The sequence below is a fragment of the Podarcis bocagei genome, assembly GCF_964188305.1.
Source record: "Podarcis bocagei genome assembly, chromosome: 1".
NCBI classification, from domain to species: Eukaryota; Metazoa; Chordata; class Lepidosauria; order Squamata; family Lacertidae; genus Podarcis; species Podarcis bocagei.
In genome coordinates this window covers 45,926,096-45,952,460 of record NC_138125.1, presented here as the reverse complement: position 1 = coordinate 45,952,460, position 26,365 = coordinate 45,926,096, and the positions used below count along the sequence as shown (strand labels likewise).

At 41.3% G+C, this 26,365-nt stretch overlaps 1 protein-coding gene across 2 annotated transcripts; it reads left to right on the top strand.

Annotated features, from left to right (window-relative positions):
- On the top strand, positions 1 to 26,365 carry EHD4 (EH domain containing 4). 2 transcript variants are annotated; one of them, XM_081208958.1, is made up of 7 exons: positions 1 to 842; positions 8,640 to 8,816; positions 14,599 to 14,696; positions 16,309 to 16,721; positions 19,315 to 19,479; positions 21,659 to 23,640; positions 23,677 to 26,365. In XM_081208958.1, exons 1-6 carry the CDS (start codon positions 610 to 612, stop codon positions 22,193 to 22,195), a joined length of 1,623 nt encoding a protein of 540 aa, XP_081065084.1. In that variant the 5' UTR covers positions 1 to 609; the 3' UTR covers positions 22,196 to 23,640; positions 23,677 to 26,365. The 2 variants fall into 2 exon arrangements, with proteins under 2 accessions (XP_081065084.1, XP_081065085.1); XM_081208959.1 differs by having other exon boundaries at positions 21,659 to 23,644.

The window sequence follows — 26,365 nt, the reverse complement described above, 5'->3', positions numbered from 1 at the left end:
TGTCAGGTAGTTGTTTATCTCTTTGACATCTGATGGGAGGGCGTTCCACAGGGCGGGTGCCACCACCGAGAAGGCCCTCTGCCTGGTTCCCTGCAGCTTTGCCTCTCGGAGTGCGGAACCGCCAGAAGGCCCTCGGCGGTGGACCTCAGTGTCCAGGCTGAACGATGGAGGTGGAGACGCTCCTTCAGGTATACTGGACCGAGGCCATTTAGGGCTTTAAAAGTCAGCACCAACACTTTGAATTGTGCTCGGAGCCCCTTGCCTTGCTCGCCTCTCCTTTCCAGTCAGCACCAGGGGGAACTGGGCTCATGGAGAAGAGCAAGATCCCTATAGTAACCTCACCATAACGTGGAGCCAAGCCCCGCCCCTCGAAAGCAGCTCTGTTGGGTGACCGAAAGAAAACTGAGTCTGAGGTGCTTCCAGCCTCCGCCCCGCCGACCGAGAGAGGCCGGCGCAGAGCGAGGGCGGAAGGCACGGAAGCTGGGAGGAAGGGCGGGGCTCGCCGTCTGCCGGCTCGGCCTTCCAGTGCGGGCAGCGGCGAGGCGAGCGAGGTGGGTGGACGGCGGCTGCGTCCTATTACTATTACTACTGCTGCGAGAGGCGGTCGAGATGTTCAGCTGGATGAAACAAGGCGGGCGCCACCGGCCCGGGGAAGGCGAGGACGTGGTGGAGACGGTGACGGGCGGCCTGAAGGAGCTTTACGCGAAGAAGCTGCTGCCGCTAGAGGAGCACTACCACTTCCACGAGTTCCACTCGCCCGCGCTGGAGCCCGCCGACTTCGAGAACAAGCCCATGGTGCTCCTCGTGGGCCAGTACAGCACCGGCAAGACCACTTTCATACGGTAGGTCCGGCGCGCGCGCGCGCTCGCCGCTTGGGGGAAACGCCTCCGGCCTCGCCAGGCGGCGAAGGGCGCGTCACCTCAGGCGCGCACGTCTCCCTTCTGGCCCAAACTGGCCCATCTCTCCCTCAGTGAAGCCCCAGGCGCCTCCTCCTCCTCCTGCTGCTGCTTCTCCTCCTCCTTGTTATTAAAGGTGATATATATATGTACATGGAGGTCTTCTTATAAGGTCCGCCACATGCCTTGGCTGGGCTCCTGTGCCTGCAACCACAAGGGGGAAATATTTCAGCTGCTCCGTGTCTCCTTGACCTGCCTTTGGAAGTGCAGGAGGGGTGAGGCAACCCTCTTGTCATTTCTGGGCAAGTAACTCAAATATGACTAACTTCCAGGTCATTGCCCCACAGTCATTTGAAAAAGTGACACCTGCCAAAGTTTGTTATATCGTCCTTTATATTTATAGCCTCTCTTTCCTCCAAAGAGCTTAAGGTGGCCTTCACCATCTGTCCTCACAACAACCCTGTAAAGTAGGTTATGGCGAAAGGAGGTGACTCGCCCAAGGAAACTCGAGAGGATTTCGTGGTCAAGTGGGAATTTAAACCTGGGCCTAGTTGAACCATTGCACCTTGCCTATTCCAAAAATGATTAGCAAGTTTGGGTTGTAGGGATTTTTTGTTCTTTTGCTGTGGGGTCCACTTGATTACTGTTATCCATCCCTGTCATAAAAGTGGGGAGAAATAAAGTCAGCACCCTGTGAATGGTACTTGTATGTATATTGCCACATTTTGGAAATGTTTAGATACATTTTTGTTTTATAGCGGTATTTTTAATCTCTTCAGTGGTTGCTGAGCTCCTTTGGAAGGAAGGGCAGGATGAAAATTCAGTAAACAATGATAACATCCTTGGATCAGTCATGATTTGGAAGGCATGGGTTATAAATGTATGTACGTATGCTGTTGAGGGACACAGGTGGCGCTGTGGGTTAAACCACAGAGCCTAGGACTTGCCGATCAGAAGGTCGGCGGTTTGAATCCCCGCGACGGGGTGAGCTCCCGTTGCTCGGTCCCTGCTCCTGCCAACCTAGCAGTTTGAAAGCACGTCAAAGTGCAAGTAGATAAATAGGTACTGCTCCGGCAGGAAGGTAAACGGCGTTTCTGTGCGCTGCTCTGGTTTGCCAGAAGCGGCTTAGTCATGCTGGCCACATGACCCAAAAGCTGTATGCCGGCTCCCTCAGCCAGTAAAGCGAGATGAGCGCCGCAACCCCAGAGTCGGTCATGACTGGACCTAATGGTCAGGGGTCCCTTTACCTTTACCTTTTATGTATGCTGTTAACTATGATAGCAAATACTTGAACTGGCCATAAGATGTGGAGGTTTGGTGAATTTCAAAAGAAGGGTCAGTAGTAGCGAATGGTGATGGGTTCTCTTGTTTGTCCCAGCCAGCCTAACTGGGCACATAGGTGAACTTGAGAGGCATTCCGCTCCCGTCATCACTGCCTTGTTGTGAATGTGTTGACGATTGTATCAGTGTGGATATGCCTCCCTTTTTGGGCAACGTGTTGGACTAGGATAAGCTTCAGTGTTCTGTCTGTTCTATTGTTAGGGTCTTGCTGGGTAACTACCATATTCTGTCTGTCTGAGTGAACAGCAAAGGCCAGCCCACTAATATTTTTAATGCTTTGTAATCCAAGTATAATTCGTCTTTCCAAATACCCTGTAAGATAATGTTCCCATTCTGCAGACTAAGAGTTCAGGTTGAGAGTATATGGGCTGTACTAGCTCTTATTGCTAAACGGTGGCAGTTCTTAATCCAATCTGTTATGTATTGTGGTGTTTTTTCAGTATTACGCTTAACTGGATCTCTACTTTGATTCAGTTTGCATAGCAGGGCTGTACCTTCCTTTTTGTCATGACGTGTAGGGATTCTGGAGCCAAACTAGTCCCCCTTCACAGATGCTTGCATACCAAATATTCCATAACAGCTGATGCTGTATAATCTCTAATTTTGCTAGATATTAATCCTGTTAGTGCTCTCCCTTGCTATGGTGAATATTCACTGCACACATTCCCTCTTCTTTAGTCCCGCATAGCTCATTGGTTAGTACACGTGTGAGGGCTCTTTTTTGGTGCATGTGCATGGAAACTAGTCTACTGCATAAAAGTAAAATTCAGATACATTTTCTCTTCCAGCTTTTCTTCTGGCCCTGCCCACCAACAGCTTACAAGCTCTGGAAGGTTGCACAGAAGGGATTGTTTCACATTGGCTGAAAAAGAGCCCCAATGTATGTACTAACCAATGTAAGATACGTTGTCATAGTTCAAGGACATATTCTAGCCAGGTAAATCCACTCAAGAAGGCTGTGAAATAGGGTCAGTAAGGGAGAATCTCAGAGGCTAGAGAAAGAGACCTGGAAGATCATATTTGGTTCCCATGCTTGAGGCTTCTCATCTCTTGGTTGGTACGTCAGAGTGTAGCCCTTTCAGCATTTTACCTTTCTGACATCTCATTGTCCAGTTATCTTGAGCTTTAATATTTACCTTCACAAAGTCAGTGCTACACCCCATAGGTAAATATCCCAGGAAGTTTTTCTTAATAGGCCTTAACTTGCAAAAAAAAATTCCACTTGCAAATGTCATCTAGAGGAGAAGATGTGTTAGTATTTTGTCTTGTGACAAGAGCACATGCATTACTAACAAATGATGTGGACTTTAGTCATGCCATTATAAATTAGTTAGGCTTTAAGGTACCACAAAACTTTCCAGTTTTGCTTTCAACACCTAAGGACAATTAGATGTAAAGATGTTGAAGGAAAGGGAGGTGGCTAAGGAAAATAGTGACCTTGAGGTTGTAGGTGCTGTTGTGATGGATACAATAAGGAATGCCTACTGCTGTGCAGAAGAGTGTACAATATTGATGACTGAAATTATGTAACATGGGTTTTTTTAAAGTGTCCTTTAAACCACATCTTTGAATTTCTTTACATTCCAAAGCTGTACAGTACACTTGCAGTAACAGGTTTCCTGACTTCAGACCACATCTTTGATTCTGCCATTGTGGTTTTCTACTATAGCTGTGTTTTCTTCCTCAGTGTTTGCCTAGACAGCTTAGAAAGGAATATCAAATTTTAATTCAAAACCCTAATAACTAGGTTATTTTACAGACAGAACTTAAAATTCATGTAGAACAAATAATTTTATTTCTGGGAAATTCCCTTCCTTCCTTTTTGCTTTTCCTTGTACAGGAAAAACACAACTGAACAATTTGTATATGTTGCACATTACATTGTATATGCATTATACTATACATTACTTAGTTGCATTCTTCTTTCATTTATCAACACACTGCTCAGACTTATAACTTGTCTGAAATGTTCACTTTAAATTATTGCAAAGGTAACTGTAGGCATTAATGGAATAAGATTTTGACCAATTACGGTACTTTTATTAACAATTTGCTTGTAAGACATTTTTGAATTAGATAGAATGCCAATTTTCCTTACTAGGTTGCAAACAAGTAGACATTTCTTTCATAAAGTGTTTTCTTTTTAACAGATATTCACATCAAACAAAAGTGCAATGTAATTTGTCTTTATTGTAAAGCTATACAAATGCCACAGGATATATGTGAATATCTTGAAAATCTAGACACTCCACTCTATTCTCTTCTAAAACTGCTTTTTGGGAATTTTGACCATTCTTATTTGTTCACTTTTTCATGGTCAGCTCAGGGGAATGATACACGTCTGTTGTTTCTGAAGATGACTTAGATGATTTGTATGTAGGTGGGGCATTGAACAACCAGTCAGCCTTCAAAACAACAAAAAAGCATTGTTCAGAAGCAGCAAACTCTTTAATGGCCAGTTAGAAGCCTAGAGAAAAAAATTGTTCTAACCTGGCACCTGAAGGTCATTGGGTCATGCGCCAGGTAACTGAGATTAAGAATCTGATATGCCACCACCAGAAATACCATATCCCTTGTAGTTGCTCACCTCTTCTCTCCTCACTCCCTGATTGTACAGAGAAAGGTTAGTTTGTGAACCAGACAGTACATGTGTGGGTTGATTGTGGCTATGCTTCTACCAGAAGGCATAATCACATAAATATTTTCTGGTTTGTTGCATGCACTTTCCAGTTTATGGTATTTCTCCTCTGTGATTTCATGTATGTAAAATGTGGAGAAATGAGTATGAAACAGTTTTCTCTCTTTGACCTTTTTAGTCTGATTGTGAGGCAGAACAGAGAGTGCCCACATTTCGCTGTACTGCTGAGATTTCATGCGCTCCTTAACCTCCTCACTTTCTATTCCTCCTTACTGGTTTCAAATGCCATGTGTTTTATTGCAAACAGGATTTCTACTCTTCAGCAAATCTAGTACCACAGGACTGGCCTTTTCTTTTCTTTTTTTCTTTTTTGCTTGTAAGTCAAAAATAGTTTTTAGCCTGGTAATTCAGGGTGGAGTGCTCATAACAGAGGAAAGAGATAGGCCCTGATGCTCTGCACTGCCCATCAGAACAATTTATGGATTCAACTCATCTCATCCTAGAAGCCCAGCAGTGCAAGTGAAGCATTTCCATATTGCTGAAGCAAGTATGCTTCAGACTGGTTGTTTTCAAATATTTCCCTTCAGGATAAACTTTCCATAGTGGGCTGCAGAACCTCTGCCCGCCTGTCTGTGATGGAACCTCTGTGTATTAGAAATGTTTTCATTGTGCAGCTTTTAATTATGAATAGGAAGATGACTGGTTAGCAACCTCTCTAGAGTGTAATGGATATGAGCAATATTTCTTATAGCTTAAAAGAGTTAGCACAAACAATAATTTAACAGTTAGAATAAACCAAAGTACAAATGAAGTTAGCCTCAAGCCCTTTTGTTACATTAAGTTGTTTGTAACTAGCCATAAGAAGTTCATTTCGGTCTATTGGCTCTCTTGCCCATGTTGACCACATTCAAACAAGCTTATGACACAAAATATGATAGCTTGAATCAGCTCTTCCTCTGCTTCCTGGTGTCTTTCTTTTTTATTCCTAAGGTTCTGTCTTCAGTTTCTCCTTCCCCTCCAAATTGTCACCAAGTTACCCCCCATCCCCACATCTTTCCCCCACCCCCTTCCCTCCCTTCCTCTTTTACAGCAGTCTATGTGCTTCCTTTCACTTGCCCTTTTATGACTTCCTAGGAGTAGGCATTCCATGATTGACTTATGTGGAGCACTGGTTGGGCTTAACTGGGCCTCTTCATTGTCCTGTGTTAACTAACATTCCACCTGGGACACACCATACCCTCTGCTGCGACTGAGCAAGTGCAGGAAGGCTTGTCTGGCATTACAGATTCTTCCCACTGTGGATTCCCCAACATTCCCCGGAGTGGAGTTTGAAAAGGACACAGCAAGGACTCAAGGATAACTCTTAGCGCAGCTCTAGTTTGAAGCTCAAATTGAACTGGGCTTCAGGAAAAATTGACTCCATTGAGCTGAAAGAGGATGGGGGTGAGAATGAAATGTGAGCAGAAGACAAAGAATCAGTCTTCAGATATCCTCAGGATGTCTGTTGTGTGAACTACTCTACATTTTGCAGACTATCTTAAAATAGCCTTCCTGTATATCACTCTATGCCTTTGAACCTTTGCTCCCCTGATACCTACTGGCCACATAAATCCTTGCTTTTCCTGTGTTAATAATATAACAGAGTGGAGTGGGGAAAATTCACTTTTGTCCGCTTTTATTGTACTCTGCCTCTATTTTTTATGAGCAATTTGCAAGTTGAGAAGGAAGATGGTAATGTGTGTGTGTGTGTGTGTGTGTGTGTGTGTGTGTGTGTCAACTTCTTAAGGCACTAGGTTCGCAAACCTCTGACATGGAACAATTTAGTTCAAGTTAGTCCTGTTCATATTTACTTGGAAGTAAGTCCTGCTGAGTTAAATGCTATTGAATGTGTTTAGGATTGCAGCCTGAAATGCTGTATCAGAGCACAGGTCTATCTTGTCTAGCATTCTCTCTCCAACATTGGTTAGCCATATACCTTGGGAAGTACACAGGTGGCAGAAGTGTTCACACATTACGAGTGAGAGATCAACTGTTTCAAGTCCATGATGTTTTTGTTCGGTATCCCTTGGTTTATCCTAAAACTTTTAATTAAAAAAAATGGGGGACGGGACGACTAATGTTTATCATGCCATATGGTGGTTAATTAATCCCATAAAGTACTTACATGAGGTATAAGGAAGGAACTGTTTCATATTCTGTATCCATTCCAGATATATCATTCCTAACCATGTACATATTTATCTATATTTTATCTTATGTTTATATATTTTTCTAAATGAAAAAAGACCTGTCTTGCTCGGTCTTCTTCCACAGGGAAGATTATTTATTTATTATTATTATTATGTATTTATTATATCCCACCTTTCTTCCAAGGACCTCAAAATGGCATAAATAGTTCTCCCTCCCACCCCATGTTATTCTCACAGCAAACCTGTGAAGTAGGCTAAGAGACAGTGACTGACCCAAGGTCACCCAGTGACGTTCATGGCTAAATGAGGATTTGAACCCTGGTCTCCCAGGCCCTACCTAGCCTGACATATTGCAGAATAGAACACTGAGCACTACACAACACAGCCTCCAACCCCTAAATCGTTTTAGTTGCCTTTTTCTGTACCATGTCTCTTAGAAATTTGTTGATCAGAACTCTTCACAGTGTTTTAAATATGGCTGCACTACGATGCGCCATGATACATGAAATTAAATATTCATTCCCTTTCCCAATATTTGAATTTGGCTTGTTGCTATAGCACCCAGAGCTGATGTCTTAGTGAATCGCCTATTAGCACAGATAGCGTGTGAAACTGGTTGCAGTATGGTTGCCTAAATGTAGCAGGGAGGGTGGACTGCCTTTTAAAAACAAGAACAAAGTTAATAGAGCACAATTACAAGGAGCTGAAGCTTTTCTTTTATTGACAGTGTGCAACAGAAATACAGAATTTCTGTCCTGCAACAATAAAGAATTCCTCGTATCTTCTATCCTGCCTTTATTTCCCCCCTGTGTAAAGCAGGAAATGGATAACCCAATGAAATGTTGCTAGGTAATTGTTTATGGATGTGGGTAGTGGAAAAATAATTGTCACATGGTTTATTTGAGAGCAGATTGGAAATAATGCTACTTGGCATGCCAGCTATAATTGAATTCATCTAGCTTTTATTGTGGCTGTCAAAGTCTGTTAATTTTTCATTTATGTTACTAAAATAAGTGAATTATATCATTCAGGGAAACACTGAACATAGTGATTTTTACATGTTTTCTCTTTAGGACTGGCAACCTAGGCAACTGACTAGTCCAATATTGCTATTTGTCTGCCTATTAGTTGGCCATGATCAAATGCTCCATAAGGCAAAAATGTTGCTATGTGGGTGACAGCCGAACTTGTTTCTGTAATCAGTCTCTTTCAAATCTGATTGATTAAAGGGTTGTTGGCTCCTTTGTTCTTATACATAACATTCTTTTACAAAAATTTGATCAGCCAGCTAACTAACCAAATCTCTTTCATCTAGCCGTAGGGCCTAACCTTTTTTTTTACATCTGTACACTCCCATAGATTTTATTTGCAGATAATGGTGAACTTACAAGCCTGCAGCAGACAGAAGTGGAAATATAGTGGGTGACTCAGTGATGGCGACAGTTGTAGAAATCCCCATTCAGGGAGAGTTGGCTACTGATCTCCCTACTTACTGTTAGAAGGGTTGCCCTTCATGTTTTGTGTCTCAGTTTGTTGATTGTTTCAATTTTAGTATTCTTATTTCCCATTCCACAGGTATCTGTTGGAGCAGGATTTTCCAGGAATGAGGATTGGTCCAGAACCAACTACAGATTCCTTCATTGCTGTCATGTATGGAGACACCGAAGGGAGTGTTCCAGGGAATGCTCTTGTAGTAGACCCTAAAAAGCCGTTTCGCAAACTCAGCCGTTTTGGAAATGCATTCTTGAATAGGTAAGTAATGGTGGGTGGGAGAACAATTCTTGATGCTGTGTGCAGACTTGTTTTGTTATTGGGGTTGAATTGCACTCAATGAATACTCCCAAGATGGAGTGCTAGAGTACTGTAAGTATTCATTGTATGAGTTGCTTGTTGGCTGCAGCTATGAAGCTTTCTCCTCCCTCAAAGTATTGAATTCAATGTTTTTAAAAACAAGAAAATCCAGAAATTATAAATTATTGGGCATGATCTTAAATATGTGCCCAGCCCTCTTCCATTGATCAGATTGTCCCTGCTGGTTGCTATCTTGGGAGTAGAATATGTCTACATTCCTTAGTTTTGATTAAAATAATGGCAGGTGTGTGTCAATGGTGGAGAGGCGGCTGCATATTGCATATTTATTTATTTATTTATTTATTTATTCCTTCACCATTTTTCTTTTCATTTGTCTCCTACTCCCATGAGAAATGTAGAAAAATAAGTGATCAAAACAGTTGTGTGTTTTTTTAAAAGAAAACTTCTTTCTGTTAGACTAAATTGCATTATTAGAATTGCTGTGATGCACATCTAATATTAATGCTTTTAAAGCAAAAGCTCACAAAATGAATGTCCTTGTAGAGCAGGGTTGGAGAATTAGATCCATATGACAGCCTGTATCCCTAGTGCCTTCCTGCCCACCTATGGGCCAGCTTTCGACAGGTGAGTGGGACCAGTATATGATGTCAGGGGTGGGGCAGGCAGACATAGCTATGGCAAAAGGCTTCACAAGGCCAGGTTGGGACCCATCTCAGACCTGATTAGGCCTGCTGGCTGTGGGTTCTCCAGCACTGCCTTGGAGCACTGAGTAAAGACCAACACAAAGTTTGGGTGCATGCTGAAAGTAATGTGTGGGTTTTTCAGAAAACAATGAGACTTCTAAGTGTAAATAAGAATTGCAGTTTTATCTAGCCCCATGTAGTACTTTCAAGTACAATATTTAAGAGGGACCAAATGCAAACTATATTAGTGCTTAGGTTTCTTTAATAGGCACTCCTCGGATGTAACTGGGGCAAGACTGCTCCACATTATATCTGTACCGTATTAGTAGTTGTCATTCTGTTGTTACTCTGCTGTATTCTCAGTACCCCTTGTAAGTTCTGAATGCACCCATTTAAGTGGTTGAAACAGCTTCTGAGTAGTGATTTCTGGAGGGGTTTGAAAGACCTTCAAGGATGATGACTCAAAACTTTCCAAATAGTAAATGAAAACCTTTGAAAAATGAATAAATGAGCCAAGAAGAATATTATTTGGGGGTGGGAGCCATAAACAACTTCTCTCTTGGCTGTGGGTGAGCCTCACACTATGGAAAGGGCCGTGAAAATATTAGACCAACTCCCATAGCAATGACTCAGGCTTTGCATGGTTTGTAGATATTTGCTTTCTAGCTTGCCAAATACCAGAGCTGCTCCAGATAAGACACCCTGGAAGTTTGAATGTCAAAATACATAAATTTAAGCTCTGTATCTCACTTTGTCCATGGAGTTTTCTTGGCAGGGATACTGGAGTGGCTTGCCAGTTTCTGCTCCAGGTGGATCACGTTTGGTCAAAACTCTCCACTATGACCTGTCCATCTTGGGTGCCCTGCACGGCATAGTTCATAGCTTCTCTGAGTTATTCAAGCCCCTTCGCCACGGCAAGGCAGTGACCAAACTGCGGGAGGCAGTGGAAGACAGGAGTGCCTGGCGTGCTCTGGTCCATGGGGTCACGAAGAGTCGGACACGACTAAATGACTAAACAACAACAATCTCACTTTACTGCCATTAATCTGCTAAATGCTGGCTGCTCTCTGCGGGCATTGGTGTTTTGACTGATAAGCTACATTTTTAGTACCATGTTACTCTGTTTTGCCTGTAGTTATCAGCAGGTACAGCATGTTCATAATGTTCTTCAGGTTTCCACCACCACCCATTGATCAAGGAGAGCCCTAAAGGGGTTCATTGGTCACCATTGTGTGTGTTTGTTTCTGGCAGCATAAGTAAGAGACTGAGAGAGCTTTATGATGAAGTATTACTGTGAGGCAGATGTTTTCCATACCTCTCTCACTCTTGACGTGGAAACAGAGTTAGAGCTACAAGCTGCAATTCTGCTACCCTGGCAGGAGCAAAACAATGCTGCTAAGTTTTGTTAGCTTCGCTGCACCCCCTCCCCAGGCCCACGCCATTGCACCCCCACCCCCAATATGTGGAACCAGTTTCTAAACTCTGGTTCTGCTTTTGTGGCATGAGCAATGGGAAAGGGAAGACAAGGGTGGGGTGCATCCTGTTCTCCAAGTGTACTCACACCCCTCTTCGGCTTTGGTTGTTTTCAGTTATTCTCTGTGGGGTTTCTTCCGCTCTCCCAATGCACATAGAAACAAACTTGCCTAGCTCTTTCTAATCAGATAGATGCTGTTAAACATATTGTTACACAGGGCTGCTTCTCACTTGTAAAAGGTTTGTAGAATGCTAATTTTAATAAGTCTATATTAAAACTTCAGGCACCTTGCATTTATACTGCTATATAATGTCTTTCCCACTTTTTTGTTGCCCTTACCCCCTTTCCTATAAATAGCTTAGCTGTATTGCACAGTGCTATCTCCTTATATCACTGCAGTTCTTGTTTTTCTTGTAAAACTTGCTCCTACTTCTTCATTGCTTGGCTTCCGGAAAATTTTAAACATTGTGTCATTGTTTAGCTGGAATAAAAGAGCTCAGTCTTCTCCTAATACTGGCTTTTTTAGCTTCCAGTAATACTCAGCTGAAGTCAAAAGGATTTTGCAGAAAATATGATAGCTCAGGAGGAGGAAAATCACATTTTCTAGAATATGTTGTAAAACATTTTTCCCCCCAGTTCAATCTTAAATCTGGTTTTAAAGCTCTTTTTTTAAACAATCTGATTTTTAAAAATCTGCAGCCCACACCATACAAAACATCAGTGATTGCATCCAACTTTAGATGCAGTGAGAGGTACATGCTAACAGGAGGGTGAGAGATTTTTGCCATGCCTTCCTCCTCCTGCAGTCTGGAGCATGCTGCAAAATCTGTTCTTAAGGGTCAGCCAATCCCCCAGAACAGATTTGTGGGGTGAGTATCATTGAGAGCTGCAAGGAGGAGAAGGATTTGCAAAAACTGCCACCTCTTCTCTTCTCTTCTGTTAGCAAATATCTCTGTTTGAGCAACAGCACAAGGACAACCAATAGGATTGCACCCTAGGAATTATTATTTTTTAAAATGGGGGAAGCAGTATTAAAAGTGCATGAAACCAAACAGCATACATTACTCCACCTGGTATGTTTTGCTTGCTGTGTTTTCTTAACTTGTGCACCAGTGTGAAAAGACTCTCTTAACTAGGATATGGGTTAGAATTTGTCAATAGCCATGTGTGTTTTATAGTTTTTGGTCACTTTTTCCCCTTTCAAGAATGAGGAAGAAATCTTACTCTTGCTTCTCCTTCACTACTTGCTGTGGTTGGTATGTCAGAAATTGGGGACCAGGTGCCCACTCCATCATGAACTGATCTGTCGTTTCCCCCCACCCCTTTCCCTTAGCCCATCTCATATTTATTGTAACATTAATTCAGCACATCCAAGTCACAACTGTAACCAATGATTATTCTCTATGTGGCATGGCTCTTCCTAAAACTACATGAGTTTTGTTTTTGTACAAGGATGCTTTGATAGGAAATCCTGTATGTATTGAGATAATGTTCTCAGGAAAGAAACAAGTCCATCTTGACAACTGATCATTTGTACTGACATTGATCACAGAGAAGAGAATGTCTATAATACAGCAAGGCTTTTCTTCTTTTTGTATGGCAGGAAGGGAGTTTAGAATAACACCCCTCACATATTGCAAGTTAGTGGGATGGTAAGAAGGGTTACACCCAGCCATGCATTCAATGAGCATGAGAAGTGCCCCCTGCATTTCCCAATGCATGGTAGAGTATTTCCATGTGAGGGGGGGGGAATCTCAGGATATTCACTCTTGGAATTTTACTTTTAGAAATATGGCAGCCCTACATGAAAGAGCCCTTTCTCACATGTATGGCTGAAGGGGAGGTGCTAGTCCACATGACTCCACAACCCCCTCTTGCATTCCTTTAACTTTCAGAGTGGTTTCTTTCTCTGCATATATCCATATAAACATATATAACTTCTTGTTGTTGTTTAGTCTTGTCCAACTCTTCATGACCCCATGGACCAGAGCACGCCAGGCACTCCTGTAGCACCCTGCTTGTGGTTAACGCTTAGCTGGAATGAAATATTCAACGCAGCAATAGAGAATTAAAATAATAATTTATTTGTCAGACAAATAAATGAGAGACACAGTGGTATATGGATACCAAAGCTCTGTCCACTCCAGCCCTGATGGCCAGCACTTATATTTCCTCAGCCCAGCCCCCTTGCTCCTCCTTTGGCTGCCTCTGTCCAATCAGCCTGGTTGAAATTCCTATTGGCTGTTTGCTAGATCCAATCATAAAAGATACACCCATTTCCTATTACCTTTTATGGGAGACAAAGAGCTATATTTCCTTCTATCCATAAATGGCAGACAAGTAGCCATATATCTTACATTTGCCTCTACAAGGCACCTTAATTACCAGATCACCTTTTGCCCTATTGCCCTATTCACTCCAAAACAGATGGCTAAAACAGATGGCTCATGGTTTTAAATTTTTATCTTAAACAGATCTTGAGTTCACCTTCTCACACACCATCAATGAAATAAGAATCTAACATAAGAATCTAACATTTTTTACTTTCTAAATCCTTTGCATAATTGCATTTAAGCCAATATATTTCATACATAACATATATAGATTTTTAGAAGAAAAGGCCTTTTCAAAGTAAAAAGGAACTTGGTAAAAACAGTTTCCAAAAGCAACCCCTTAAATTTACACCCCCCCTTTCAAGCCAGCTGCTGTTTCTATTAGCTCTTGCCCTTTAACCTTATGAAAATATGGCTCTAGTCTAATGGGAGGCACCTAGTATTATTTTCTGTTAAACAATAAATCTCACTATTTACCAACTCTTAATTGTGTTTTTGCAGCTTGATTGTATTCTGTAATATGTATGGTCAGTATGACCTTTTGCTCCCAGCCTGTAATTTTACAACCCTGAGGTACTGCTATAGATCAGGGGGGCCCTTGATCAAGAAGATAAACAACTGCCAGAGTACTCAGCCAGCTGCTTTATGTCTGGCATGAAACACACAAGCATCTGCAAATATATCTTTTAAGCTCATTTTAAAATACAAGCCTTGATCAGATGCCTCACTCCTATCTTCCACTGCCTCAAACTCATGCTGGTAGCTTCAAGAACACTGTCTAACCATCTCATCTTCTGTTGTCCCCTTCTCCTTGTGCCCTCAGTCTTTCCCAACATCAGGGTCTTTTCCAGGGAGTCTTTTCTTCCCATGAGGTGGCCAAAATATTGGAGCCTCAGCTTCAGGATGTGTCCTTCCAGTCAGCACTCAGGGCTGATTTCCTTAAGAATGGATAGGTTTGATCTTCTTGCAGTCCATGGGACTCTCAAGAGTCTCCTCCAGCACCATAATTCAAAAGCATCAATTCTTCGACGATCAGTCTTCTTTATGGTCCAGCTCTCACTTCCATACATCACTACTGGGAAAACCATAGCTTTAACTATACGGACCTTTGTCGGCAAGATGATGTCTCTGCTTTTTAAGATGCTGTCTAGGTTTGTCATTATTTTCTTGCTTTTCCTAGAGGTCTGAAAACTAATATTAAAATAACTGGGCCCTTTTGTTTTTCTCTGTAGGTTCATGTGTGCTCAGTTGCCCAATCAGGTTCTGAAGAGCATTAGCATCATAGACAGCCCCGGCATTCTTTCAGGAGAGAAACAGCGAATACGCAGAGGTGAGCTTGTTGCTTTGTTTTATCTATAGTAAAATGTATGTCCCACACTTTGCCCGTCCCAGAGTGCTTACAACAAACAAAACAACATCAGGTTCTTAATTAAATAAGTAGTGCAGAAAAATAATTGCAGGGACTAGTGACCTGTTTTGCTGTACAGGCTAATCCAGCTAATCTCTTGAGTGCTTGCTCTATCAGCTTGGCGACAACATGGTCCAGTAACATTCCTGGAAGTCTCTGGTGCCTTGTTTTAAACCAATGCCTGCTGAATGGATAGGGACCAGGTTTTATTAAATCCATGTTTTGCATTCTGTTGTGCATATGTTGGTATTGCTTTCTATAAGGTGAAAACTCACAGCCCTCATCTTTATACAACTTGAGTTCATTTTTTCAAGGAGACAACAGAATATATACTGGTAGCAGGATAAAGGTCTGTTTCAATGCTTGACCTCCCAGTTATCATAGTTCCTCCTCATGGAGGCTTATTCGATGATCCAGTTCAAAACAAGCTGTGGTTTAATGTGCAGTGCTACTCTCCCCCAACTCCTCCAGCTGCTGGGAATCAAGCCAGACTCTGGCTTGTTGTGATGTCTGAATTTGAGCTCATGGTTCATTTCTCTCATCCTGACCCAACAAACCAGGCTCATGGTTTATTCTGTTTTGGAGAAGCACAAGTTTCTGTTCCCTTGCATTTTTGTCCAATACCAGGCTGGAGGATAATATTAATTTCAAAACTGAAGCAGAATCTGTTGGATTGTTAAATGCAATGGAGCTCTTAGATGTCAACTCTGTGTGAAAGTTCACTATTTTACTTGTTGGATCAGTTGGATCTCTCTCTCTCTCTCTCTCTCTCTCTCTCTCTCTGTGTGTGTGTGTGTGTGTGTAAAGGGACAGAAACACACACACACACACACACACACACACACATATATATATATACACACACACACAGAGAGAGAGAGAGAGAAGCCTCATTTTGCTTTCCAAAATGAAAATGTTTATTTTAAAGACCACCCAGCTGCTTTCCTTGAGCACTTACATAGTTATCTTCTTCCTACCATTTCCTCTTCTTGGCTGATATCTGATTTGCCAGTGATATCATATAACCTCTCCATCTGTCAGGAAATCTCCTAATCTAGGGTTGTGTGTGTGTGTGTGTGTGTGTGCGCGCGCGTGTGTGCGTTTTAGAAGGTCTATTTCTTAATTAACTTAAAAACAGTGACTACATTGGAAGTGATCCAGCCAAAAGTAATGGCAATTTTTTTAAAAAAAATCAATAGGAGAACTAGGTGCATGATTAAATATTACTTTGAAATTCTGTAATAATTGATGACAGAATTTCTGTCAGATAAAAGTTCTACATTTTGTGATTTAAAATACCCTTTGCATCATCAATGCTAGCATGAACCTGCAAGAAGTCTCACTGAATGCATCTAAGGTATCTTGAGTTTGCCCCAATGCAACATCTGAACTTGCTGTTTTCCCAAGCATTGTAAAATTATGTCCAGACTCTTCTCAAAGTTACCCGTGTTAGAAAATTAAAATTACTTCTAAATAATTCTAAGCAATGTCAGATTTTATACCCTCCCCTCTCTTTCCCCCCTTTCTCTTTCAGGCTATGACTTCTGTCAGGTTCTGCAGTGGTTTGCTGAGCGTGTTGATCGTATCATCCTCTTATTTGATGCCCACAAACTTGATATTTCTGACGAGTTCTCAGAAGCAATCAAAGCGTTCCGGGGTCAGGATGACAAGATCCGGGTTGTGTTGAATAAGGCTGACCAAGTAGACACCCAGCAGTTAATGAGAGTCTATGGGGCACTCATGTGGTCTTTGGGGAAAGTGATTAACACTCCAGAGGTGTTGCGTGTCTACATTGGCTCTTTTTGGTCTCAGCCCCTGCAAAACTCAGAGAATCGAAAGCTGTTTGAGGTGGAAGCACAAGATCTGTTCCAGGACATCCAGAACCTACCACAAAAAGCAACAGTGAGAAAACTGAATGACCTTATCAAGAGATCACGACTTGCAAAGGTAAAATTGTGGGATAAAGCTTGGCTTTCCTTGAGCACTTCTTGGTGAAGTGCCGTTTTTGTTATCTTCTCTGCTTTTTGTGCAGCAGTGGACAGCCTCTGTAAAGTGAGTTGAGGTGACAGTATTAAATCAAGGTATTATTGTTTTACTTTTATGGGAGGAAAGGAAACTTTCCAGACCAACAGGGACCTGTGGTCCTTAACTTATTCATAAATGACTTGGAGTTCTGGATGGACAGAAAAAGATTGCTGATGACAACAATTTTCTCAGGTTGGGGTTCAAAAAGGGATTGCAGGGAACTCCAAAAGATCTCTCCAAATTGGGTGAATGAACTTTAAAATGGCAAATGCCGTTTCAGTGTAAGCAGCTATAAAGTTATGCACATTGGGGCAAAAAAATCCTAACCATATGTGGAGTCTGAACTGGTAGTGGTTTAGCAGGAAAGACATCTTGGAAATTTTAGTGGACACCCAGTGACACTTCTGACCTAGTGTGCAACAGCTGTGAAAGGAAAGGACAGTTTCTCAACCCATCCTCCTTCCTCCAATCATGACCAGCCCCTCAAAAGCTCATCCAGAGAGTCTGGGGCCCTCCTGAACAATCTGGGATGGGGTGGTGGTGAGGGCATGGGAAACATTCCTTTTATAAACATCTTTATCTTAGGATCAAAGTCCAGTTTTGGACAATGCTCCCCACCCCAGTCTCGTGGGGCTTGAAGGGGTGTTGTAGCTGACTGCAAGGGTGCATGGATAAGAGGTGAAACTTTGCTTCCTTGAACTTCCTTAGCTTAACATAGAATATAAGCCAAACTGTTAATTGTCTAAGTGGCAAACAGAGTTGAAAAGGAAGTTTGAAATGACTTTAAATGGATTCCAATCAATACAGCAGTTCTTTTAGAGCACCACATTCTTTCTTTCTTTTTGTGGGTGTTTGTTTTCTTTTATAGAAAAGCAAAAGTATTATGTAGCTTCTTATTTTGATGTTGCTTTCCCCTCCTAAGCATACTCTTGAAATTCCTATCATGTTAGAATATTTGAGTAAGTCAGTTGTCAGCTCCCTATCAACTTCAGGGTCTTATCAGCTGCTCTGGTATTCCTTGTGCGCAGCGTGATAGGTCATATTTAAATGCTTTGAAGGCTGAAAGCCTCATCTGTAAAAGCACAATGGAGGCTTTGAAGAAATGTAATTGGTTAAATGAGGCAGGGGGAAATACTATTGAAGGCATTCAGCATTTGACTTCCCATACTCCTTGCATCAAAATCTTGTCATTCTATCATGGATCACATTCAGTAAGAATGTAGAAACTTGCTGGATCAGTGTCATAATTTGCATAAAAATAATATACAGACACCATGTTGTAAGCTCATTTGCACATACTTGATCAATACATCCTAAATGGATCCTCAGCTTCATTCTGTTACAGTAGCTCGCTCACTCTGGTTTGCTTGCTTGCTTGCTTGCTCGCTTTCTCTGATCTTTGCTTGGTTCTTCTCTATGTTCCTTATGTCTGTATTTGTCTGTCTATGTAGTTAAGCGCTTGATGTTTCTGCTTCACATTGTATTAGATGGGTGATTAAGTGATGGACAAGAAGAAGGGTTGTAGGGTTTGTTCTTGCTAAAGTGAATATTCAATAAACTTTTAAAGTGATTCATTTCAATCAGTTTACTGTCCATGGTAGGTATGATACATAAATAGTAGCTTAATTTTTCATAGACAGGAACTGCTCTGCTTTCCTCATGGCATCTTTTTGTGGTTGTCTTTAAATACAGAGGCAGCAAATATATAACACACACTTCTATTTTGGTTACATTCAATCCATATCATTGGCCTTGCTCACATGCCACTTTAAACCATAGTTAAACTTAAGTAAGCTATGGTCTGGCTTAGCAATACAGCTGAACCTGGGCAAACAAACCATAAGCAGAAAGCTAAGAACAAACCTTGGTTACAGCTTGTGGTTTGTTTGGAGAAAGACAAATCACAAGCCCAACTTTGGGTGTAACACTAAACCTGACCATGGCTTGTTTCCTGGCAGTCTAGCAGCAGCAGGGGAGGAGTGAAAGGCGCGTGGCTTTAGCCCATGCACAGCTAAGTTTAACTATGGTTTAAACTGATGTCAAAACCATACATTTTACCTGATAGATTTGTATTTTATTTTTTATTTTTTTGGAGGGCGGGGATGACAACCACATAGGTTAAATTCATAAAAGTTTATGAGCAAATAATATGCTTTCCCTTAAGGAGGCCCTACCTTTCTTTAACGTAGTCATTATCTGCCATCTCAGCCACCTGTATTTGCATTAAGCTGCAAAGCGACATCTCAGTAGTTTTCCTGGCTACCACTTTTTTCTCTCTTTCTTCAAGAGACAGAATGTTATAATCCCTTTTTTTTTTCTTTTGGAGATGGGGAGCAGTTTTTGCAAAGCTGAAATGAGTGTGTCAATTATATGGAATGTTTAGTATTTGTGTATTTTGTACAATACAGCAAACATTAAACTAGTGTCTCTTGGGGGTTTTTCTTGTTCACATCTGTTGTGAGGTAGGAGGCATGAAAATCACTGCTAACTTGAATCACCTGCTGTTCTGTTTTAGGTACATGCTTATATCATTAGTCACCTGAAGAAGGAAATGCCTTCGGTATTTGGAAAAGAAAATAAGAAGAAAGAACTGATCAACAAGCTACCTGAGATTTATGTTCAGTTGCAGCAACAGTACCAGATCTCACCAGGGGACTTCCCTGAAGTCAAGAAAATGCAGGTACAGTACCTCAACAGATGGATAGTTTGTTTACCTCTAATTATTTCAGTCACAGCTTTATCATAAAAAAACTCTACCAAAAAACAACAACAGCTTTATCTATTGTATAAGGAAATCAGACACTTAATTTGTTTATTCAGTACATTTATTTCCTGCCTTTCAAGGTGTCATGCATAGTTATCCCCCACTCCTTTTTTTAATCCTCACACATAATAGGTAACCTTGTAGTTGAATCTGGCTCGAAATTAGGACCATGTAGAAGGCACATCAGTGGGATTACTAATAAGGCATTGCTCAAAAATGGCTGTTGTTTCAGGTTTCATAAGCCTGGACTACACATGAGCCAAGCTACACATGATGCTGAGCTGCATATAGTTTTTTTGCCTTGAAGTGGGATTTTTTACTTTACAAATCGATCTTGGGGTGGTGGTGTCTTTATGTGAAACAGAAGTTCTGTGCAGAGGGAAGAGGGGAAAGGCTTTAAAAGCTCCCATCTCCAGTGTTTTTTTTCCTGGGATCTCAAGAGGTAGTGGGGGAAATCAAAACCCTGTAGGTGCAGATACCAGTACCCGCTCCCTGGGGGACTTTGGGGGAGAGAGCTACTGAAAGGGTAAGGGGTCAAAAGCCCCATTCCCCATACTGGTCTTCTACTTGATATTGTAGCCTCTGCAGCTGCATTTGGTGGTGTTGGGACTTATGGCAGAACTTCTAAGTTTGGCGTTGAAAGGTATGTAGATTATGAGAATGTCACCAGAAAGTTAGTCATATCTCTGTTTCTCTTCAAGTTGCTCAATACCCTTCTGAAATAGAGAACAGCTGAGACAATTGAGAAATGAGTTGCTAACTGAAACTGTCACTCCATGAACAAACAAAAAAAGATGTATCTTTAAGAATATCATCCAGTAATTAAGGCTGACTACACAGCCATTGTTGTGGCTGTATTGTGGTAAGCTGATTTTTTTGCAGGCTGTCCCAGAGTGGCAAGTTTCTCTCTGGATTTACATGCAGGCACCTCTTCAGATCATAATTTGGCCACAAACTGGAAGCCATTTGAAATGTGTGTTATGACAAGCTGTGACTTTCACTAGATAATTCCACTGTGCCAGAACTGCCTGGAAACATCAATTTAGGGTGATTTTGTTATGCAAGAACAGCCCTAAGAGAGCCTCTTTTGTAAAGTAAATAGATAAGTAGGGGTGCAATATAAGAACAGCCCTGCTGGATCAGACCAAAGGTCCACCCTAGCCCCAATTTCCTGTGCTCACAGTGATCAAGCAACTGCCTATGGGAAGCCTACAAGGAAGGCATGAGTATACAGTGGTGCCCCGCAAGACGATTGTCTCGCAAGACGAAAAACCCGCTAGACGAAAGGGTTTTCCGTTTTGGAGGTGCTTCGCAAAACGAATCTCCTATGGGCTTGCTTCGCAAGACGACAATGTCTTGCGAGTTCCTGCTGGTTTTTTTCCTCCTCCCCCCCTTTTTCTAAGCCGCTAAGCCGCTTATCAGCTGATCCGATCAGCAGATAAGCCGCTAAAAGCTGCTAATAGCGCTAATAGCGCTAATCCGCTAATCCGTCAATGGGCTTGCTTCGCAAGACGGAAAAACCGCTAGACGAAGAGAATCACAGAACGGATTCTTTTCGTCTTGCGAGGCACCACTGTAATAGCACTATCTGCTTATGATCCCCAGGACAATATTTAGAGGCATCTTGTCTTGGTTCTGGGAGTAGTCCTTGGATGGCCATCATGACTAGTAGCCATTGATAACCTGAGCCTTTGTGAATTTATCTAGTCCCCTTTTAAAGCTTCCCAAGTTTGTTGCCATCTCCACATCTTGCACAAGCAAATTCCATAGTTTATCTGTTTCTTTGCTGGTACAGGGTAAATGTTTGTAAGTACATGGTCTTACTGTCAACACTCTGTTGTTTCTCTTCAAGTACCTTGGCTTCCTTCTATCTAAAGCATTTCACAGAACTATATTTTTGTGTTGTTTTTCTATGGTGCAGCCTGGGTAAATATAAACATGGACATAGCTTCCTAAACTATTTGTATTGAAGGCTTCTTTCATGCAACGTTCATTCTGGAATCATCCTTATTCACACTTGACAGATGCCAAGAATTTTATCAAAGAATTGTTGAACAGTGTTCTTACTTGCAATCATTGTTTTTCCATTTCACAGGAGCAGTTGGAGAAATACGACTTCACCAAATTCCATTCTCTGAAGCCAAAGCTGATTGAAGCTGTAGATAATATGCTGGCAAACAAAGTTGCCTACCTCATGACTCTGGTGAGCCAGGAAGAGCGTAACACGCCTGCACAGAAGGTTCAAGGTGGGGCATTTGATGGCAACACAGTAGGACCATTTGACCAGGGCTACGGGGAAGGTGCCAAGGAAGGAGCCGGCGAGGAGGAGTGGATTGTTGCCAAAGATAAACCTATATATGATGAAATCTTTTACACTCTCTCGCCAGTCAATGGTAGAGTCTCTGGGGCCAATGCAAAGAAGGAAATGTTGACCTCCAAACTGCCCAACAGTGTCCTGGGAAAAATCTGGAAGCTTGCTGACTGTGATAACGATGGCATGTTGGATGAGGAGGAATTTGCATTAGCAAAGCATCTTATCAAGATAAAACTGGAGGGATATGAACTCCCCAGTAGCTTGCCTGTCCATCTGGTACCTCCATCGCACAGAAAACCTTTGCGTGGGGCACAGTGATAAACGCATTCTAAAAATGTTAAAAGTTCAGTACCTGTTACAGTTAAAGATTGTATAACACACTTGAAGGCAGGGTTCTTGTCAAGCATTTTAGGGCCACTTCAAACACTGAATCTGTCCTATATGCACACGAAAAAGCACAGAAGCTATCATGTACCTCATGCACTGGGAAGCGATGCTTAGTGGCAGTTCTCTCATATGTGCATTTGTCCAACATGTATATCTTGTAAAATAAACATGTGTATAGTCATGGCATGTGTCATGACAGGCTCCATATGCTTTCTGGCATTTGAAGTGGCCCTCAGATGCTGCATTCCGTGCACATTACAGGAACTGGCAACATAGCACAGGGATAAACCTATGTTAATAGATCTGAAGGCCCCTCAGTAAAAGGGCAGCAGGGGGAGTGTTTCTTACAAGTGCCTTTGAAAATTACCTTCTGGTTTTTGTGGGTAAGGTTTTTGACATTTTTTTCCACTGTGTTTACAATCAAAATACTAAACTGGGATTGAGCAAATGTAAAAATAGTTGCAACTATATACTAAACAATATTTTGATAACACAATGCAAAACTACCTTTATTCTTCAAAAGGAAATCTAACATATTACACTTCCAAGGAGGCAGGAATTTGTTCACTAATGATACTTGAAAAGAAAATCCACCTTCTGCAATTCCATTTAGAGATTGAACGCGCTTCAGTTCAGTTTTTTTTTGTTTTGTTTTAGCCAAAAATTAAAGGCCTGTCCTGGACTAGGCTTCTTTACAAAGTTGCATTTGTTTGGGGAAGGAGAAAAGGGGAACGTATGCTTGGAAAGAACTTTCATAAGAATATGTAATTGTATTTAGAAAATCAACAAATTACTATATTTGAAAGTTATATATATTTAAATTGACGTTTTAAAAATCTTACAGCTCTTTAGCTACTGTAGAGGTTATCACTGTTGTCTCTGTATAAGTAGAATATATATGAAGAGCCCTGCTGGATCAGGCCAAGGGTCCAACAGTGGAACCCAGTGTCAGGACATGAAGGCAATAGTCTCCGCATTGTTTACTTTCACATCTGCTAGTTGGAGGTGTGCTGTTCCTAAACATGGAGATTCGTTTTTAGCATCATGCCTACTAGATAGAACTAGTCTCTATTTATCATAGGCATTTTTCAAGCTATCAAATACAGAGGCCTTTGCCACATCTTGTGGAAATGAATTCCATAAGTTAATTTTTGTTGTAATACTGTGAAGCCCATGGTAGTTGGTTGGTTGCTTTTTTAAGAAAAAGAATAATGTGCATTATATACAAATATTGACACCTCTGTTCACTGCAATGATGATTTGCAAAAGTCCATTTGGAGGGCTTAATCCCAAAGTACGACTTTGCTGAAAACACACCTACATACGTGACAGAGCTACTTTGCAGAATATATATATGTGTGTGTGTGTGTGTGTGTGTGTGTGTGTGTGTGTGTATGCTTGTGTCAGTGGAGGGTGAGGTGACTTAAATTAGTTGATTATAGTTTGCACAGGTTAAAGTAGTTTGATCTACTAATTCTAAGGCTTTATTTTTAACATCCACAGGAAACCTTCCAGTATATAACCTACAAAGTGTTATTTTCACTTCTTTCATTTATGGACTGCCACTAGATTATGACTGCCTTGTGGCATGAAACCTGTACAGTGAATGCATCAAGGAGGGCTACAGCAGTCTAGCCAAAAGGCCTGTAGGTGTCCTTTCATGAAAGACAGAGCAAATGAGTCAGTTTCTCCTGTTGCATCAGCAAAGTACTATTGATTGACTTAATCACTTATGCTATCACCTGTGGACTCTGAGCAACAAATGATGTCACCCAGAAATCTCCACACTTTATATGAAACTGCCTTATACATATTACTGGTCCATCTGTCTTAGTATTATCTACTGTTATCTATTCTGGCACTCTAGGGTCTGGGGCAGGGTCTTTCCCAAACTAGTAACTTCAGATCTTTCTAAACTGAGTTGTCAGGGATTAAACTTTGGACCTGCTTGAAAAGCAGAAGGCCCCTTCACAGTTTATGTGTTGTGTGGAGATCACCCTATCCCTATATAGTAGCTGAGAAACCTAAGACTGATGCAAACATCATCTTAGTGCATCCTTTTAAGGCTATAGTTCAGTGAGAAATCAATTAACAAACTAACAGCTCTGTTTCTACTAGGTTTGTGTGTGTTCTTTGTTTACAGGCACAGACATCACTCGGGATAAGTAGCATAGGCTGACTTAGTGTTCTTCTTGCTTTCTGGGGCTTATGGATTTCAGAATAGTTTATTTATTTTTTTGGCCAGGATTGTGATGGGATAGGGGGAAGAATGGGGAGGGTGATGGGGGGAGGAGAGAAAGGATAGAAGGCAAATGAGTCAAGAGGCCAGACTTCAGAATGAAGTTTGTTCATGTTCTTGTTGCACCTTGAGTCTTTACCTGCTCCTGTGTGTTTATTTCGAGACCACTCTTTGACAACGCTTTATTACCTTTTCAGAAGAAAACTGAAGTCACTGAATGCTAGCAGATAAGATACTGCAAGATCAGATTTTATCTGTTACATCACATGTAGGCAGAATATATTATTTCTCTTACAGCTAAGATATCCAATTTCACTCCTATTTAATTGACCTCATGTTCTGGAGAAAAGTGTCTCTCTCTTGCTGCACTGCCTTTCTCTAGAGCAGTTGTTAGTATTTATCTAAGCATCTGCTTTTCTTGTGCAATTTCCTCAGATCTTTGTTTCTCCCCACCATGAAATCATTTTTCCTGTTATTTATTATCCTGCAGTGATTTTAGAGGTTTTGTAACTGAAATGTGCTGCAATTTCAGTCGGCTAAGTCGAAGCAACCATCTTTTTGTCAACTACAGTGTCAGAATTTTTGAATGACTTTTAAACGTGGTAGAGTTGCGGTTTTAGGTAAAGGCACAGAAATAATGAAACTTGTTTGCTTGTTTTGGCTATGATCCTTATTATTTCAAGAACCCGAAGTTTTGATCCATGAGCCTCTTCATGCGGCTTCATACTTGGTGTAAGAATCAGTGGAATATGAAACATGACTGATCTGGACATCTTTTTTCATGCTTCTAGAGTCTTTTGTGAGTTGCCCTTATGCAAATCTCCCTTGTGGCGAGCTGCACCCTACATTTATAACACACACTGCAATGTAATGCAGCCTAATCCTTAGTTTCCAAAGCTAGGCTAGTTGGGCAGCACAGCATGGCCATTAACAGAACCCCTTATGGGTGAGTGTGTTTTTCTGAACTAAAGGATTGCTAAATTGGCTATTGGATCCATAGAGGCCACAGCCCAAAAGGGAGAGCGCTTCTACTTACACTAGAAGGAATACAATAATTGTTGGAGGGGGCCTTGTATGCCATGTAGCGCTGGATGCAGGACATCCAGATGTGGAACATCTGCAACTGATGGTGGACCAGCCACTGCACCCAGCAAGGGAGAGCTGATCCCTAGAAAAATGTTTCTGTGAAATCCCATCCAGCAGAAATCCGCCTTTCTGAAAATAAATGATGACATGCATCTGGGGGTTTTCTATGTGCTGGGGTATTTCAGAAACATAAAACTTGATAGTGAATTCGAAACTAGCTACTCACAAATGACATGTTTCCGCATGTTTCCAGGATATATGTGGCCTGGAAGTTTCGAAAAGATGTAAAATCTGGATTTAGAAAAGAATCGTTCTTTCTTCAACTCCTTTTCATTATCACTCAGATATTGTCATCTTCATTATACCTGTTTGTAATTAGTTTTCTTTCCATAGTCTAATAGTTCTAAACATCCTCAAGGATATGAACCACTTTATTTAATCAGAGTTTCTATACCATTATTGTTACATATTTATAGATCCAAGATCAGGTCACTTAAAAAAAATAACAATGATTGACCAATCCTTATATTACTGTGAAATATTTCAAGTGTCATCAAGAGAATATATATTATTGCTTTTTGTTTGCTAAGGTTCAAATAACAAAACTCTTGGTAGAAATATTAATTTTCTCCCCAAGAGCTTAAATTCATGGGTGTTGCACTTTGATTATCTGCACGAATCATTACAGACGCTGTAATATATTTTTGTATATGTTTATAAGATTTCTCCTTTTTGTGTGTAACAATTCTGGGAAATAAAATTTACTGTTTAATAAA